We start from the raw sequence: 18,722 nt of genomic DNA on the forward strand, positions 1-18,722 counted from the left end.
GCTCTGCCTCTCACATCTCTATGGCGGAAAACCGTTCCTCAGATAGGAAATGCCCGTAAGAGCGTATGGAAACGGCTGTGAAGGTTTTCCTCTCTATGCTCCCGAGATGGAGGGAGCGTCTCTCTTCCCCCGAAGCGAGCCGGGAACCGGTGGCAAAATGGCTGCGGCTCAGAGCTCGCCGGTGTGTATCCTGGTGTTGGGCATGGCCGGTTCAGGCAAGACGGCGCTCGTGCAGGTGAAGAGTCGGGCCTTTGCGCGAACGAGAAGGGGTGGGGAGCAGCTGCTGTGTTCGCCTCTTTTCGGTGGCTTTTGGCGGGGGCGGGGGGAGCAAAGGAGCTCTCTAGCCGGGTGTTACGAATGACTGACGAAGAGGGCAAAATGTGCACGTCCGGTGATTCAGGCTTACGCATAATTACTTAAACAGAAATCCAGCTGACCGTAGTGTCTGTCTACCGTCCCGGTATTAAGTGTTGATGGGGAACTTTTGAAGGCCTCTGTCTTATGGTTTGATTTGAGTTAAGTGGCACCTTAGAGACCAACAAGATTTTCAGGGTAATTTCCTTTCTTCCGAGCTCTGACTCGCGAAATCTTACTCTGTAAAAATCTCTGATCTCTAAGGTGCTGCTGGACTCAAATCTTGCTGTTCCACTGCAAACCAACAAGGCTACCCACCTAAAACAATATTCTTATTTTACGTCAGACCATGCAATATTCTGACTTTATGTTAGCCCATGCAAGCCTGGTTAGTGTTGCTAGCACTTTCCACTGCTGTCCCATGTCTGCTGGGGAATTTAGTCTCCACAACCACTGCGTCTGCAGGTTCTCTTCACAAATAGTGATGCTTAAAACAAAGTTGCCAACCATCGAGGCACTGTGGGTGGGAAAAACAGAAGAGCTTCTGGCCGCAGCTGAATGCTACTGGACTTTGAGCAACAGGCAGAGCTCTGCTGCTTGAGTGACAGTCTGCGACTCAAATGTTTACTGAAAGCTGCTTAATAGGAAAAAACCCCAGACAGTTCAGCTAATGGGAAGAAACAAAACATAGGTATTTCAGAGGACAGGACTTATAAATGAAGATAATAGCTCCCTGAAAAAGAAGACCTGACCATTCTACTGTATGGAGAGTGTGTGTGAACGCATAGAAATCACACTATATTCTTCTGCCCTCACCTTGCTTTTTCATGCACTTCCTGTCACTCTCACCCATCAAAAATGTTTGACAGAAGGCAGTGTATGAAAATCAGTGAGTAACAGGCCCAAGTCCTTATCCTGTGATAAGGTGAGAGCTAGTTTGGTGTGGTGGCTAAGAGCTCAGGACTCTAATATGGAGAACTGGGTTTGATTCCTCACTCCTTCACTTGAAACCAGCTAGGTGACCTTGGATCAGTCACAGCTTCTAGGAGCTCTCTCAGCCCCACCCACCTCAGAGGGTGTTTTGTTGTGGGGATAATAATAACATACTTTGTAAACCACTTTGAGTGGTTGTTAAGTCATCCTGAAGGGCAGTATATAAATCGAATGTTATTATATTATTGTTATCCCTCAGTGATGCAGATTGGTATGGGTTATGAAGCTTTGCTTGCCAGACATCCCCCTCTCCTCTTGGCTGATGTGTACTTGCTTCCCCACAGAGGCTCACTGCCTACCTGCACAGCAAGAATTCCCCTCCGTATGTCATCAATTTGGACCCTGCAGTGCATGAGCTCCCCTTCCCAGCAAATATTGGTGAGTTTTCTTTCCCCAAAATTGTTGGTGAGAATGGGTGCATTGCTGCTGTAGCTGTTAGCTTGCCAGGATTATCTGACAGGCAGTCAAGGTTCATAGTGCTTTACTCAAGTGTTGCGGAAGTGTTGGAAATACGACATTCCTATTAAGAAAATCAGGGCGACTGTAACAGAATCAAACAAGGAGCACTAAAATTATTGCTACTATCTACTTGTTCTGATTAGGAGAGGAGATCTGGTGCAGTATATGAATGGGAAGCACATGCAGAATTACTCTACCAAGGCAATGTAGTATTATCTCACAAGTAACATCCGAGAGCTGAGAGTGAAGAAGTGCTTCTGAATTCTGAGCCAGTATGTTATAGTGATTAGAGTGTCAGACTAGGGTCTGGGAAACTCATGTTCAAATCCCCATTCCACCATGGTAGGTAGCTGGGTGATAAACAGGAATAACTGAAAGGCTGCAAGTGCTATTACCAGCATTCTGTTTGAGACACGTGGGCAAAGGAGAACTTTAAAACTTGGCTGGGAATAAATCTCTGTGGCCATGGCCATACTCTCTTATGGTAATTGGAGTTGTAGTTGCTACCTCGTTGTGAGAGGAGAGCTACTTTTCTGGCTGTTAACTGATAGCAGCAAATATGAGAAGCACCTGGTACTTGAATCATGGAGCCTGGGATCTGTAAAACTAGAACTTCAAATGCAAGTGAGAGAAACCTCCAAAAGAAAGCAAGATCTTTAAGATGCTGTATGTGAGATAGCAGAAAGTGACTGGTATGTCCACATCAGATAAGTTTATAAAGAAATGGCACTTACAGAGATTGCTGTTTAAGGGTTTAGACTTACTCAGAATGGCTTTACACTTGGGCATTAGACCAGTTATAATAAACAGCAAAAAAGGTATCTGTCTTGTGTCCTTTATCAGAAAAAGGCAGGTACCAGGACTAGAACTCAAAGCCCCCCCTCCCTATCCCCCGTCCACAGAGCAGTACCCTAACCACAGGCTGCTAACTGGCATCCCTGGGGTTTTTAGGGGTGGGTCTGGAGGTGGAAAAGATAATGTGTGATGTCTCATCTGGCTGAAAACTCATATAGGACATAGTAAGCATTGGGTAATGTTCTGGCCATCCCTACAAATGTCATGATACTTTACTATGGTGATGCTGCACAACATCATTTTTGCCTCCTGACTTTTTTCCTGCCAGTCTGAAGACTGAAGGTGGGAGAACAGGCCCATCAACAGGAGCCTTCCTACCAGAAATGGGCACCTGGCAACCCCTCTACATAGGATGAGGCTTTCATCGTTTTTTGGAACCCAGCCCATAACAAGCTCCCCCTCCCTGTAACGGTCCCCAAAGAACTGGCAATGCCTGCTATATAATTGAGAACTAAAAGGACCCTTTATGGACCCATAGTGCAAGCTTATAATGCAAGACTTTCCAGGTTTGACCCCTGGCAAAAGAAAGAGCTTCCTCCCTCATATGTACCATGGGGTGGTATAATAGGCAGAGTTACCAGTGCATGGACCAGTGGCTTTGTTCAGGGGGTTGTCTAGTTCGTACATGGCTGAGGATGCTTTTTATACTGCTCAGCTTCTTCATCCCCTTCAGCTGCATCTCCCACATGCTGTTTTCATTGCCTGCTAGTATCTGCGTGTTATTTGCCTGGTTTTACAGTGAGCATAGTTGGGAAATGTGTTTGTGCATGGTCACTTAATAGTGTTGTTAAACATGTGGCTATTTCTTTGTATGTTTAGCGGGTGCAAAGCCTGCCAGACCATGTTTGAGGGGTGTGAGTGGAGATGCAGTTTCAGGGATGGCGCAGGAATCAGTGGTAGAAGAATGGGGAAAGAGGCAAGGAGGGGAAAGGGGAATATCTTTGTTGTTCTGGAGCACAGAGAAACCAAGGAGTGAAATGCCACCCCTAAAGGGAGGGTTCGTTTGTTAGGAGACACGTGAACAGTATGTACATCTCTTTGGGGCCCATGAATCAAGCTGTTGTGTTTTTGTGAAGAAATTAGCTTGCAAAACTGTCTGATTACATGAGGATTGCTGTAATTTGTCCTTCTGTTTTTTTTCTAGATATTCGAGACACTGTGAAGTACAAAGAAGTCATGAAGCAGTATCCTTGTCCTAACAGCCTGATCTGTAGAACTGCAGGACCCACTTCACCAGCAGGGTTTGGGGGAGGATGACTCCTCTGAATGGATCCAACTAGGCGTGAGGCCTGGGTGTTGGAATGGGCTTTGGATTATAGCAGGCTCAGTTAATTTAACTCAGGATTGTGCAGGTTATCCTATCACTTTTGGTATGAGGGCTGCTTGTCTATTTGACAGTTTCTTTTTAAAAAATTTGTTTTTTATTATTATTGTGGAAAAGTTAAAAGATAGAACAAAAGAAATAAAGTAAAACATAACAGAGAACTACAAAGGGCTTACAAATCAGTTTACAAAGCAAAAACAATAACAATTGTAATAGGCATATTATTAATCCATTGTAGGTTTTCGCCTTCAACACTTCCTCCTTTATTATCAATCAGCTTGTGGTCTCATTAATATCTTTGTTCTGTGTCTCTTCTTCTTGATATCTCAAAACCTTATTCTTAAAAATCAAAACCACAAGTCATTAATTCATTTTTCTTTGTCTCTCACAGATAGTTTATTTGGCAGCTTCTGATCATAAACTTGGGCTTGCTGGTTCCTAGATAATATCTGATTGAAGGGCAGAGTGTAGACTGTTATCAGGATACCATCCAAAATGGAACCTTGTGGACAAGCTGCTTAGTCCAGTGCTTGGTGTTGCCAGCTGTATCAGGTAGGGGTACCAGAGCAGCGCTGGGGACAGGATTCTGTCTCTGAATTCCTTGAGTTCTGCCTGATGCCTCCTCCCTAGCCCAGTGTCCTTGAGCAAGAGGTTTTCTGGCCTTCTGGCCTACCCCTGGCACCAATCTTGGCTTTTCTTGGCTGGAGGAGAGCTGGGTAGGTTGCCTGTCTTTTTACACTGCAGTGGATTGAGAGGGTTTTCCTGTTTAGAAAAGTTTTATGCCACCTCTCCGTGATCTGGCCCAAGAAGGTACAGAGAAAAAAAATGAAAAAACAGAATTGATTAAAACCCAGCATTAAGAATCCAGCCCAGCATAAAGACATGGTAAGGCTCTGTGTGTGTGTGTGTGTGGCAGTTCATAAAATGCCCGAGTTCTTTCACAAACAGCTGACGATGGTGGGGCTATGAATCAAGGTTTCTAAATGAATGTGTGGAGCTCCAAGCTTTAGTTGCCCAGATATTTTGGTTCAACAAGCCCTGCTTTAGAGAGAGAGAGAGCGTGCAGCTAGATTATATTGGGCTTTTTAATTTCCTGTCCCTTATAGCCCAGGTAAGCCTGATCTCATCAGATCTCAGAAGCTAAGCAGGGTTGGCCTTGGTTAGTAATTGGATGGGAGACCTCTAACAAAGACCACGGTTGTGGAGCCAGGCAATGGCAAACCACCTCTGTTAGTCTCTTGCCATGAAGACCCCACCCACCAGGGGTTGTCATAAGTCAACTCTTAAGGGCACTCTCCACTATCACCACCCTTAGAAGGAGTTTGTCTGAACCAAGACAGGTGATTCTGTTCAGCCTATCTCTGGTCCCAAAATGTTTGAAGTGGATTTTCCTGAATACACTGCAGATACGGATTGGGGCCAAATGGTGGCATCGTGACATCCCTCAATCTTTTTGCTACAAGATTCGATCAGGTATGTAGGGTTTTTTAATTTGAATGCTGATCTCACTACACAGTGGGTAAATTTGTAGTTGCTTAATATTCCATACTGGTTGATCAGTGATCAGTCAATAGTGGATCCTTAGCATTCTAAGCCAGTTCATTGCTAAGGCTCAGGGCAGGTTAAATTTTAAGTAAATAAACATACAAATTAGGCTAAAATGCGTCTACGCTGCTGCACATTATTGCATATTACTGTGAAAACTCTCCATCTCCAGCTGTATTAGTTTATTCTCGTTATTGATTTTGTTTTGTTTCATTGTATATTAAGCCACTTTGATCATAATTTATGGAGAAGTGGCTAAGAAATAAATTAGGTAACAAGATTCTTCATAAAGGCAAGACTTCTCTTGGTTAATTCTTCTCTTTCTGACTAGGTGATGAAATTTATTGAAAAGCGGCAGAGTGCATCTCAGTGAGTAAATAAGAGACTCTAGCAAGGGGTTGGTGGATGGGAACCTCAACTGGGGGATGGATGCAGCCTCACCTTGAGCAGAGCTACCTAAAATTGGTTATCTTTCACCACCCATTTCTCACATGGGGTGTTACCCTATTGATAGGCCATAGTGTGGGGAAAAATATTCTCACTGGAGAGATCTCCTAAGGAGCCTCTAGTTCTTCCTTATACTCAGTTTTGGGATGCATAGACAGGGGAAATATTGTTCTGCACAATTCCTTACAGCAGGATCTCCAGTATGTAGTTTGCTAGCTGCTGCTGTAGCTTGTGCTTCCCCTAGAAGACCCAGGATCACACAAAGATCTAGGCCTGCTTTAAGGTTTTTTTTAAAAAAAACTTTATTTCATAGGATTGTTCTTTGTGTTGCCTCATGGAGAGCTTCATTTCTGGTCCACGTTCTGTTTCTAGGACAGAACAAAACTTGGTAACATGCCAAGGGGAAGGGGAAGTAGCTCAGGTTAATTTTCGTTACTCAGAAGTAGCTTTCATTAAACAAAAGATTGGTGATCCCTGTCCGACAGATAGGGCTGTGCTGGTGCACCCACCCCAGTGCTTTGGTTTATTCTTACCTGGAGGGAGAACTAATTCTTTTCCTTGCAGGTATGTCCTGATTGACACACCTGGGCAAATTGAGGTGTTCACCTGGTCAGCCTCAGGCACCATCATCACTGAAGCCTTGGTCAGTGTTTTGTATTCAGCTTGAGATCAGAGAAAAAAGTTGTGGGGGAAATAGATCTGCATCACTTATTGTATAAACACCCCCTCTAGGCATCCTCGTTCCCATCCCTGGTGGTTTATGTGATGGACACCTCTCGCAGCACCAATCCAGTTACTTTCATGTCCAACATGCTGTATGCTTGCAGGTAAGAGACCTTGCTGGACCACTGGCTTGTTATTGTCTGTCTGTCTGTCTGTCATTTACAGTCCTCCTTTCTAACTGAGACTCAAGGCAGATTACACAATGTGAGACCAGTACAGTCAATTTCAAGAATATTTCCATAAACAGTGCTATAGGGTAAATAAACACATGTTTACAAAGACATAGCATTAGTAAGACTCCAGTACAGAGTTGAAGAAATGCTGAAACAGAACATAAGCAGTTCTAGGGCTGACATTAAACCACATGAAGCACAGGTCGCTTATAGGAGCACATATTTAAGACGCAAATAGTACATAAGGCAACATAGTGGTGAAGTCTATGGTCCTTAACTCATTAGCAAAGCATCTTAGAACTCCTCCCTACAACACAATAGTCTTTTTGAATAATTCAGTTTTGCACCGTTTGCGGAAAGCTAGGAGAGTGGAGGTGCTCCTGACATCCTCAGGCAGGCTATTCCACAAGTTCAGGCCACCACAGAGAAAGCTCATGTACGGGCTGCTGTTGATTTTGCTCATGTGTAGGGTAGCACATTCAGGAGACCCTGTTCAGGTGAACAGAGCTGCTGTGGAGGAACATAGGGGCAGAGGCGGTCCATACCAGGGCCATGAAGAGCTTTGTATGTGATAACCAATACCTTGAACTGAGCAAGGTAGCTGATAGGTAGCCAATGGAGTGACTGCAGAATGAGGGGTGATGTTCATCCTCCAGCTCACTCCTGATAGCAGTCGCACCATGGCATTTTGTACCAGTTGGCGTCTCCTAGTTAATTTGGATGGGAGACCTGTGTATAGTGCATTAGAATAGTCAAGTCTTAATGTTACCATAGCATGGATCCAGGTGGCCAGGTCGAGATAAGAAGCCATCTTCCAGGCTAGAGTGAGATTGTAAAAGACATTTTTGCAGCTGCCTTAACTTGTTTTTCTAGTAGTAGCACTGGATAACCCCATGGTTCTTAACTGAGTCTGCAAGGGTCAGACAAACTCCATCAAAAGTGGGGAATACAAAGTTCTTCAAGACCTCTGGCTTCCCAACAAGTATCACTTCCATCTTGTCTGGGTTCAATTTCAATTTGTTTGTTTTTAGCTATTTCACTACAGCTGTCAGGCAGTGAGCCAAGATTTCTATTGCATCCTGAGGGGACCTGGATAGCAAGACAGAGTTGGGTGTCATCTGCGTATTGGTGACATCCAACTCCATAGTTGCAAATGAGTTCTTCTAAGGGCTTTACATAAAGGTTGAATAACATGGGAGATAAAACTGACCCCTGTGGAACCCTGCAAGATAGCTCCCATTCTGGAGATAGCTGGTCTCCAATGGCAACCCTTTGAGTCCATGAGAAATGATTTAAACCAGTCCAGTGCACATCCTTTGATGTCCACTTCTGTCTCTAAACGCCTCAACATGATGGCATGGTTTGTTGTGTCAGAGGCTGCAGACAGGTCCAGGAGGAGCAATTAGGAGGCATGGGCTTTGTCTAAATTCAGACAGAGATCATCCACTAACGTTACTAGTGCTGTCTCTGTCCCATGGTCTGGTCTGAATCCAGATTGGAAAGGATCTAGAGTGCTAGCATTTTCCAAGAAGGTATGGGGTTGGTCAGCTACTGCTCTCTCAATCACTTTACCCAGAAAGGGCAATTAGAGACTGGGCGATAAGTGGCCACATCATTTTTTTCTAGGGATGTATTTTTAATTAGTGGACGGATAAGGGAAGAAAGGGTAGGGTAGGCACCTATTCCTTCTCTAATCATTTTTCTGCTGCGAAATGTTTTTGGGGCACTGCATCTGTAGTTCCATGGTCATGTTTGGTTGGAGATGGTTGGTTCAACATTGGTGCTGGTGGTATAAGGCATTTTCCTCAGGTACTGGAGTGGATACACCATTTAGGGGTCCACTGTTATTCCTTTGAGCTTGTCTTTTCTTTAAGTCAGTAATTGCAACCAGCCTGCCAAGACCAGAAGGCCAGTTCAATGGACTTCATTCTCCATGATCCTCTTTACGATTTCTTGAGAAAGCTGGGATGATACAGAAATTCCCTACCAATAAAAGTCTCATTTTTGTCCCTGAGTTCTTGTAGATATTTGTCTTGACAAGTTATTCCCTTTATTTATTATTTATTTAAAGCATTCTATGCCACTTTTCTACCCAACTCAGGATCCCTAAGGCAGTGAATGTTAAAACATTTCACACATTAAAACAGTGTTTAAAAAACAAATTTATATATAATAACAACAACAACAACCAATTTATATACTGCCCTTCTGGACAGTACCTGACTCAAACCAAACTCAGAGTGGTTTACAAAGTGTGTTATTATGATAAATTACTTAAAACAAATAAGACATATAAACAGGAGAACAAAAAAGTCTTCATTCATTGGCAGAAGATGACAATGGAAGAAGACTGGTGAATCTCCCTGGGCAGGGAGTTCCAACGTTTTGGTGCCATGACCGAGAAGGCTGTTTCTTGGGTTGCCACCAATCTAGCCTCAGGAGGCCGGGGCATCTGATGCAAGGCCTCTGAAAAGGACTGGAGTGATCAGATAGGTTCATAAATGAGTAGGCAGTCTTCCAGGTGTGCTGCCCCAAGTCCTATTGGGCTTTAAAGATCAGTGTCAACATCTTAAATTGGGCCCAGAATCAATTTGGGACCCAGTGTATATGGAACAAGACTGGAGTGATATGGTCCCTATGATCCACTCCAATCAACATTCTGGCTGCAGTGTTCTGTACTAACTAGCTTCCAGACTGTCTTCAAGGGCAGCCCCATACAGAATGTTACGGTAATCTAATTGCAGTTATCTGGGCATGCACCATAGTGGCAAGATCTTTGCTGCCCAGGAAGGGCCACAGCTAGCTCACAGCCAAAGCTGGCCACCACTTCCAGCTGTTTATCTTACAGGAAGCCTGGGTCCAGCAGCACCTGGCTGCAAATCAGAAGGGAGAACAATCCTATCCAGAACAAGAGATGTCCTAATTCCTAGATCAAGCTTTCCCCCTCACCAGTAGCACCTCTGTTTTGTTGGGATTTTCTGCTTGTTATCCCTCAGTTTTTTCCAAAACTGCCTCCAGGCACCTGTTCAAAGTTTCTACAGCATCCCTGGATTCTGCTGGAAGCACAGCATATTGGTGGCAACTCAGCCCAAATCTCTAGATGAGCTCTCCCAGCAGCTTCACAGAGAAGCTAAAAAGATGGAACCTTGTAGTACCCTGTAGGCCAGAGAGCAGCAGTCCCCCAGCACCGCACTCTGAAATCTGCCTTCAAGGTAGGACTGAAACCACTGCAAGCAGTGCCTCCAGGTCCCAACCCCAAAAGCCCGTCCAGAGGGATACTGTGATTGATGATATCAAAAGCTGCCAAGAGATCCAGGAGAATTAACAGGATCATCCTTCCACTGCCCATCTCCCAACACAGGTCATCCAACAGGGCAGCCAAGCAGGTGGTAGGTTTCAAGCTTCCAAGAATCCTGTCCACATCCTTGAACTGAATGAGCTAAAGGTATCCCACACAACTGCACAAGTTGGCACCATGGGCCCATCAGTTCAGTCACTGCTAATGTAGATTCCAAGTTGAAACAGATGCAAGAGATTTTATCTGCAAAGTGTTGAGGAAAATAGTTGCTGAGGGCTGCTCAGGACCGACAAAGCTAACTATATTCAATTGTGGGATTCATTGCCAGTGGATGCAGTGATGGGCATTAGCATCAGTTCATGGAGAGAGAAGCCCATCGCTGGCGGATAGCCATGAACCTCTAGAAGCAATTAACTTCTGAATACCAGTGCTAGGAGGCAACGTCAGTGGAGAGGACTTGGCCTCTATGGCCGTTTGTGAAACTGGATGCTGGACTAGATTGACCACTCATCTGATCCAGCAGGTCGCCTCTTACATTATTGTTCTAGAGTTCATGACTGATAATTATCTCTATCCTAATCTTTGAACCTCCTGTCTGATTCTCTTGTTCGCCTGGGATGTTTGTGCTCTCAGGAACTGCACAGCTCCTTAGGGGTGGTCATGGCAGGCCCTGTTCTGGTGAGTTCCCTGGCAAAGTTTTTGCATTGAAACAAGCTATGCTTGCTCCACTGCCTTCTCCTGCTGTGCCAGTACAGCATCTTAATACCCCTTCCTTGCTCATTTGTGGTGGAAATCCCTACTACCTAGAAGTTGAGCCTGAGTTTGCCTAAGGCTTTCTCCAATTTCCTGACAACTGTCTGTTCTTTTCAGTATCCTGTACAAAACAAAGCTCCCATTCATTGTGGCCATGAACAAGGTGGGTGAAATCGTCTAGTCATCTTAGAGCTTTCCAGATCCACAATGTTTATCCCCAGTCCTGCTTCTCATTTGTCTCTCCTTGATCTCTCTGTCCTTCCCCCATTCCTTCTCTCTGTCCTCAACCCCCTTTCTTACACTTTCTAAGCAGCAAAGGAAACTGGTGGTGGGATTTGTATGATCCACCTTAGACTGGGACACGACCTGTTTATGAGTTCTGGACCCAGTTGGCTTGTCTGATTACTAGGTGAGGGGGGAGATCTTAGTCAGTTTCCAGAAGCAGAAATCATGCAAGCAGTCCCCTGTGACTTGCCTGCAGTGGCTGCAGAAAGAACTGTGTGTGTTCCACAAGGGGTCATGGGCTCATTGTTTGTGCCTCAGATCAACACAGCTTTCCGTTATCATGCCAGAAAAATATGAGTGGCATTGCCTAGTTCAACCTGTCTTGAATTGCCAGGATTTTGAACGCTCTGATTCCATTTGGTCAAGGTTCTCAGGATAAGTAAGTGTGTCCCCCCTGGGCAGGGAGACTCAGAGGCATGTTTTCCGAAGTTTCTGTGCCAACTCTGGGTTGTTCCTTTCCCTTCCATTTACTGTGTTCAATTACATGTTTTTAGAAGGGGTGGGGAGGTGGGATTTAACACCTTGAGGTTGCCTTGTATGCTGGTTATGTCCCCAGGCAGGGTGCAATTAACAGCTTTGAATTATTTATCTTCCCTACTCCACAAGTGAGAGGAGTAACCATCAACCTGCCTTTGCCAGGCCTGAAAAGAAGGAACAGTCATGGGGGCTGCGCTAGTCCCAACTCTAATGCTGATGGCAGAAGTAGTGCAGTTTAGGATAATGCTGTAGCTAGATTGCTGGTGCTGGAGCAGCTTTCTGGGCAATGCCAAGGCAAATGCATACATTTAACCACTGGGAATTCTTGTTTTCTTCCTTGAGTCAGACGGACATCATTGACCATAGCTTTGCAGTGGAATGGATGCAGGACTTTGAGGTCTTCCAAGATGCTCTCAGCCAGGAAACAAGCTATGCCAGTAATTTGACCCGCTCCATGAGCTTGGTGTTGGATGAGTTCTATAGCTCGCTCAAGGTGGGTGCTGTGTGGCTCTTCCCCTCTTGTTTTTTGCTTGCTTGCTTTTTGAATGGACATCTCAAAGCTGAAGTTAGAACTTCAAGGATCATGTGTATATGAGTACGATTCACAAAAGAGGTACATACATGCCATTTGTAAACAATTCCGTTGGCCCTGTCAGGGAGATTTTCCAAAGACATTTCCCACCATTGCTTTGCCTTGCCCTGAGCTTAAGTTTTCATATTAGTTGTCTGGAATGACTTTGAACTAGGTGATTACGTTAATGCTTGAGTCATCCCGCAGAAGGATTCTCGGACTTTGCAGCCTCAGCTCAAATCCACCTGATACTGAGTGACCTTGGGCCTTTCCCCTTCAGTTGCATTTTCCCATTTTGATAAAATGAAAATGTCATGCTGTTATTGGGGGTAATAAACCAACACGCTTAGCCAGTTGTTGCTACTAGTTCACTACTAGTCTGAGAAATAACTCAAGGCATTGAAACTGCATGATCATAGAAGTAAAAAGATTTATTTAGCAATGTCTTGATGCAGTCAATTTGGTAACTGAAAGCATGCAGGAAAGCATCAGCACCTGTATTTTATACCTTTCAGTCAACTGAAAAAATGGTATACTATTTATAAGTTCTCATACAGTTCTGTAAACAGCCAATTCTTACAAACAAACAAGTCGAGGTACATGATCTTCTCAACAGTGTAAGATTGACAGGTCATAGCCAAGATAAAGGAACACACTAAGAATAACGTCCCTGGGTGGCACCATTAACTTCAAAACATAACTGGGAGAGAATACCCAAGTCTGAAGCTAAATATCTCTGGATATAAACAAATTTTAACCTTCGGTGTATAGTGGAAGCAAACTTGCTGTGCCCTTTTTTAAAGGCCTCTGTGTTATAATGTAATAAAACAATTGCAGGAACAGGGATGCAAATCATATTGTGTAGAAGGATTTTCTCACACACTTTGAGCAGTCCAGATCAATGAGTTTTAATCGGAAATAAGGGGGCTACCCCAAAATTCCCCAACAGCTATCTTCTGAGGAACAGGGGATGTTTGCTGCCAGATGATGTGCTACAAGCACATTACTCGCAAGTACCTCTTTAGTTCCAAGAGTAACCTTAGACGCTGCCCTTCCACTTCTCACCCCAACATTAGCCCTCATAGAAATAAATAACTTTTCTTTTATAGGTGGTGGGTGTTTCTGCTGTCCAGGGAACCGGGCTGGAGGAATTTTTTGAACAAGTGTCCAAAGCTGTCGATGAATATGAAAGGTAAGCCGGACTTCTTCAGAAAACAAGGATACTCTGAGGCAGAGGGCTGCACAGGAAGTGGCTCCAGCCCCCTGGATATACTTGAGTTTAAGATGGGCTGATCATTGACTAATAGGAAGTGAACCACCCTTTCAGTCCTTTCTTGGAACTCAATAGTGCTGTAGGAGATTGCTACATCTTACAGCAGTAACACTTTGTAGTTGCGTTAAACAAGTCTTCCTAGCTGTGTTTCCTAACTATGACCTCTTCTGATGCCCCTTTTGCTAGATAGGGTGACCAGAATACGTGGCCTTTGGTAGACCCAAGGCCATGATATGAACTCCTCACATACCTTGCTGTGTAGATGTGAGTTCATGAGTGTCCGTGTGTAAAGGGCTGCCAAGTCGCAGCTGACCTGTAGTGGTCTCTGCTGGGTTTTCAAGGCAAGAAACATTCTGAGGCAGTTTGGCATTGCCTGGCTCTTCCTTGGTGGTCTCCCATCCAAATACTGACCAGGACCAATCCTGCTTAGCTTCTGAGATCTGACAAGATAGGGCACATCTAGGCTATCCAGGTCAAGGAAATCTGCAGAAATCTACAGTTTAGTCACCAAAGCACTGTGTATGCAACTGACTGCTCACACCAAATGTTGTCCAGGGCCACGGGAATGCTCTTTTCATCTCTGCCCTTGTTTGTATCTAGCTGCTCAGGTCACATGCCTATGGAGTCCATAAACTAATATATGGAACTCATTTCACTTTCTCCCCTCTCTCCAGAGAATACCGCCCAGAATATGAACGCCTAAGGAAAAAAATGGTAGGTGGTTAGCTTCACACCCCTTGTGTTTCCCTGTGCGCTGCTGGCTGTAAAAGTGCCGGCCTCTTTCTGCATCACCACTTGTTTGATCTCGGCTTAAATCTGTCTTTGGGTAAAAATGCCCAGACATCATACATGAGGAGCATGAGGGTTTGGATAATGGGCAATGGCCCAAGCCAGGGACCAACCCTTGGGTACGCCTTCTGGTGCACCAGGACTTTATCTCCCACCAAAAAGATGTGGGCATGGGTCCCGTGGTCATACTGGGTCTCCTGTTGTTGTCTGGGCAGCTGCCAGGTGCTTCTGGGCCTCTGTCCAGGACCAAGCTAGCCTCTCCTGCAGCTGGTGGATGTGTTCATTGGGTGGCAGGAGCTCTTGGACTTCTGGCTCTGGTCCAAGGACAAGATGCTGCAGGGCTGGCAACCATACAGAAGTTCAAAGGGGCTGAACCTTGTGCAGGCTGGAGGCGGGTCTCAGCCGATACTGGGAGAGTGAGAAGGGGCTCCCCGCAAACCAGCATGATGGGGGATTTGCAGGTCTGCAGCAAGAGGGTGGAATTCACACATCTCTCCCTCCTTCAGTGGAAATCCGTGAGACCCAGTCCTGTATATTATCTACAGAGTTGGACCTGATGCCGCTCTCCCCACCTTCCCTCCCTTGACCATTCATGAGTCTGTATCCCTTTAGTCTGTGATCAGCCCAGCTGTTCTATCAAGCACATCTGACAGGCCTTTATCTGGAAGTTTTTCCGAAGGGAATGTGCAGAACAAAGGAGGCAAGTAAGGAAGGAGTATAGGCAGGAGCAGGCCACATTACATGAGCGAGTTTTAACCCTGAAGTACAACGGCAACTAGGTCAGTTGCAGAAAGAATCCCTAGCCCAAAAGAAATGCCCAGAGAGGAATGGCCCACTCAAGCACTTTCAGCTCTAAGTGTTTTCGATCCCATCAAGGTGCTCTGTTGTCTGACTGAGCAAAAGGTGCATTCCCTGCCACCCCCTCCCATTTAATGAATTCTCTTCCTTTCTCCATATTTGGAAAGTCATCTCCTGTAGAAGCCGTGCCTGGGCACATCTGGTCTCAGAGATTTTTTTCCTTTGCTTTCACTGCCTGTAAGATAACTGCACTTCACTAATAGCAATCCATCCAACTAACCTGCCCCTTTAGTTGCAGGAGAAGAGCGGCTTCTGTTTCTCTGACACTTCAACTCACCCTCTGCCCCCGCTATGCTGTGTATAGTCTGGCTATGCCTTTCTTGACAAGCCCTGGACTGGGGCTGGGCGCTGAACTTGGCAGATCTTGCTACACTTCTGCTCTGCCTCTTAAAAACATGGCCAAGAGCTCTCTTGAAGGTGCCCCAGGACTCCTGTTTCATCTTGCTCCTCAATGGCTTCTCGTCCTCTTACACAAAAAGTTTTGCTGTGACATATGCTTTGGTGAACTTGTGATGTTAATGAGAGCGGCCTTGTCTGGATTGCAGGAAAGAGCTCAGAGCCAGCGGCAGCGTGAACAGCTGGACCGTTTGCGACGGGATATGGGCCCTGTTCCTATGGAGAACAGCTCAGCTGGGTCAGGTATGAAGCAGTGGGCCCGAAGGCATCTCTTTCAAGGCTTGCCTTGGCAATTGGTGCTGTTGTTTGGGGGCAGCAGGAAGTGGAAGGCTAGCTCCACTCTACATATCAGTCGAGCCCAGTGGGAATGTGAGTGAGACTTCGTACTGTATTCTGTCTCCCTGCCGCCTTCAGGGAGCCACTCTGCCCTAAGACAGAGTGAGGGCAGGAGGAGAGCAAAGGCTGTGCACAGTGGCTGGTTTCTTTCCAGCAGATAGGAGGCTCTATGCTCTGTCTGCAGGAGAAAGCAGTGGCGGTTGCAGCCTTGAGTTTGCAACTAGGCTCTGCATGTTGCACTCCACTCCAGTTAGTCCAGGGACCCCTCCTCCCCGCTCAGTTCCCATCCAGTCACTTCTTTGAGTTTCCAAGTGGGTCCGTCCGTCCTTTTTACACTGGACCAGGGGCCACTCGGCTCTGGCTGCAGGGAGCAGAAATATGAGGCATGCCAAAAGGCCGGTGCAAGGTAAGCAACTGCTTCGTTGTTTTTTCTAGGCTCAGTGGCTGAGTCTGAGTCAGACCCTTCGGCACTGATCCTGACGCGAGGAACTTTGGAGGAAGAGGAGGACGAGGCCCTAGAAAGTGATACGGACGACATTGACCATCAAGGTGAGGAAGGTTCTGGAAATCCAACGACATAGGCCAAGGGCCTCTAGCAGGGCAGTGCAGGGAGAGCACAGTCCGACTCTCCTCTCTGTTCTCTTGGGCAGCTGCATTTATCCCCAGAGCTACTGAAGGTAAAGGAGAGCGCTCTTTGGTGGGGCTGGATTGGAGAGGAAGGGGGGGGGGGGAACAGAAGGGCAAGAGGTACAGCTCTATGGCTCTCTTTGGCAGCAGGTGAAGACTCTTTTGTTTTGTTTGGCCAGTATCGGTACTGGCCCTCTCCCTGTTCTTGGTGGTGTTTGTTTTGAGTTACTTTTATACAATTAAAAAAAAATTAAGTTGTTTAAAATATTGTGTTAATTTTTTTAATGTTCACTGCTGTGAGGACTCTGTTGGGGTAGAAAGGTGACATACAAATGTTTCAAATAAATAAATACCTATATCGGCTGCAAATATTTATATGGTAGCTAATGTTTCATAGTTTACAACTTTGTATATATTATGTTGCATATAAACGATAACACTATCTTAGTGCATCTGAAACCTACTAACATATCTATCTTCTAAGTGAAGTGGCCTCCCAGTTGCTTATAGCTGAGTACCAGGAAGGGGTGCTCCATTATATTCACAGCTTCATTAATGACAGTGTTCTTGCATAACTAAATCAGCCTCATGGTGCACTGTCCCAGTAATCAGATTGTGTCCTTCCATGTTCCAGATTGCTTCTGGAGCATCAGAATCTAACTTACATGTGATGAGGCTTCCTGGCTCTACTTGTGGTTCTGCTAAATGGAGGTGCTTGAGGACTCCACCTTAATGAGCCGCGCTTGCGTAGCATGGCAGTAGCACAGCCACTGGCTGTTCAGAGGCTGCACAGAGTTGGTCTTTAAAGTGCTGCTGGACCCGACTCTTGCTCTTCTCTGGCTGCACAGTAATTCTTACATTATAAGGTCACACTCAGAAATCGGCTCCTCCTTGTTGGGGCTTCAGTTCCCCCCCTAGGAAGGTGGTTGGGTATGGAATTTGAATACAGCACCTTCTCTATTGATCTGCTCCTACATACACTAAGCTGTCAAGAGGGTGGGGCAGAAAAGGAGGCTCTCTTTCCACCTCCTGCTGCAGTGCTGACTGATCTCAATAAGGGCATTCTTTGTCCTAAAGGGGTAGGATCCACTTTGTCAGGGTTTCTGTTTCCTTTTGTTCCAGTGACGGAGGAAAGTCATGAAGAACCAGCTTTCAGAAACTTCTTACAGGAAGCCAAACAGCGCTATCCAGCTAGAAGCAGCCACTAGAGGAAGAGGATGCCAGAATGGGTGGATTCAAGAACATGAGGATGCTGCAAAGCAAAATTGGCCGTTCCCTCCCCCTCCCCTCCGCAACAGACCCAAGAGGCAGCGTTGGCCTCAAGAGCAATGCTCTGCTGGTTTCACAGGACTGACTTCAAGATTTTTCTCTTTAGAGAAGAAGCTGAGCCCAGACACTTGGGCATTCAGCACAGTTTCCCTTTCCCAGCCCTTATCTTCCTTTGGACAGGTGGTTTTCCCTTTGTTCGTGGGAGGACGACAAAAGGCTCCCTGTCCAGCAGGCTCATATAAAGCCCAACCAGGGTTTTGACAAACATTCAGGAACTGTGTGTGCCTGTCTGCTTAGGTCACATGACAGGAATCCCTTGTGTGGTGGTTTTGTTTTTGTTTCGTAACTTATCATTATAAAATGTATATTTTCCTATTAAGCATTGCTGATTGTCTGGCTGCTCCTTTGAATCGGGTGTGTGGGTAATTAAACAGCCCTCTCTCTTCCTGCCACAACAGAAGCATCTGCCCCAAATCACAGGCTAGCATGAGAAAAGCAGTGCAGGGGAGGGTGCATTCCCTGAGCAAGGTATAGAAAGCAGAAAGTAGCGTCTTGAGAACCTTTTCTTCCTTTTTGAAAACAGCATGTTTCTAGCCCTCGTGGATGACTTGAAAGCATGTGGGCCATTGCCTCAGGAACCAGCTGGGGACCTTCCTTGCCCCTCGTCTCTCAAGTCCTCTCCTGGTGTCTATCAAATCAGAGCAAGCAGAGGTCCAGTTTATACAGGACTTTGAATTCAGCTTTGTTTTCCTAGTTCTTGTGTGATTGTTTCTTGTTGCACATATAGATTTGCATAGGAGCTCTCCCTACAGCCTCGGGAGAACAGAGCAGCTGTTCATGGCTTCCCTTGCCCCACAAAGAATGGGAGTGAGGACTGTCAACATTTACAGAATCATCAGAGCTCTTCCCTCTCTCTG

The 18,722-nt window shown here is 45.7% G+C and overlaps 1 protein-coding gene across 1 annotated transcript; it reads left to right on the forward strand.

Annotated features, from left to right (window-relative positions):
* Positions 1 to 89: 89 nt before the first annotated feature.
* On the forward strand, positions 90 to 18,189 carry GPN1 (GPN-loop GTPase 1). The gene is made up of 14 exons (XM_054989516.1): positions 90 to 235; positions 1,632 to 1,725; positions 3,806 to 3,845; positions 5,392 to 5,458; positions 5,862 to 5,899; positions 6,542 to 6,620; positions 6,710 to 6,804; positions 11,042 to 11,087; positions 12,033 to 12,179; positions 13,367 to 13,449; positions 14,205 to 14,244; positions 15,723 to 15,816; positions 16,345 to 16,458; positions 17,659 to 18,189. Exons 1-14 carry the CDS (start codon positions 107 to 109, stop codon positions 17,742 to 17,744), a joined length of 1,152 nt encoding a protein of 383 aa, XP_054845491.1. The 5' UTR covers positions 90 to 106; the 3' UTR covers positions 17,745 to 18,189.
* The last annotated feature ends 533 nt before the right edge of the window (positions 18,190 to 18,722 follow it).

This window comes from Eublepharis macularius, chromosome 1 (genome assembly GCF_028583425.1).
Source record: "Eublepharis macularius isolate TG4126 chromosome 1, MPM_Emac_v1.0, whole genome shotgun sequence".
NCBI lineage: Eukaryota > Metazoa > Chordata > Lepidosauria > Squamata > Eublepharidae > Eublepharis > Eublepharis macularius.

Bases quoted from the DNA above. Each gene is read 5' to 3' on its own strand.
- GPN1 (XM_054989516.1), top strand. From the start codon at position 107: ATGGAGGGAGCGTCTCTCTTCCCCCGAAGCGAGCCGGGAACCGGTGGC. The intron at 6,621-6,709 runs GTCAGTGTTTTG...CACCCCCTCTAG, and splicing joins CCATCATCACTGAAGCCTTG to GCATCCTCGTTCCCATCCCT. The intron at 13,450-14,204 runs GTAAGCCGGACT...CCCTCTCTCCAG, and splicing joins GCTGTCGATGAATATGAAAG to AGAATACCGCCCAGAATATG.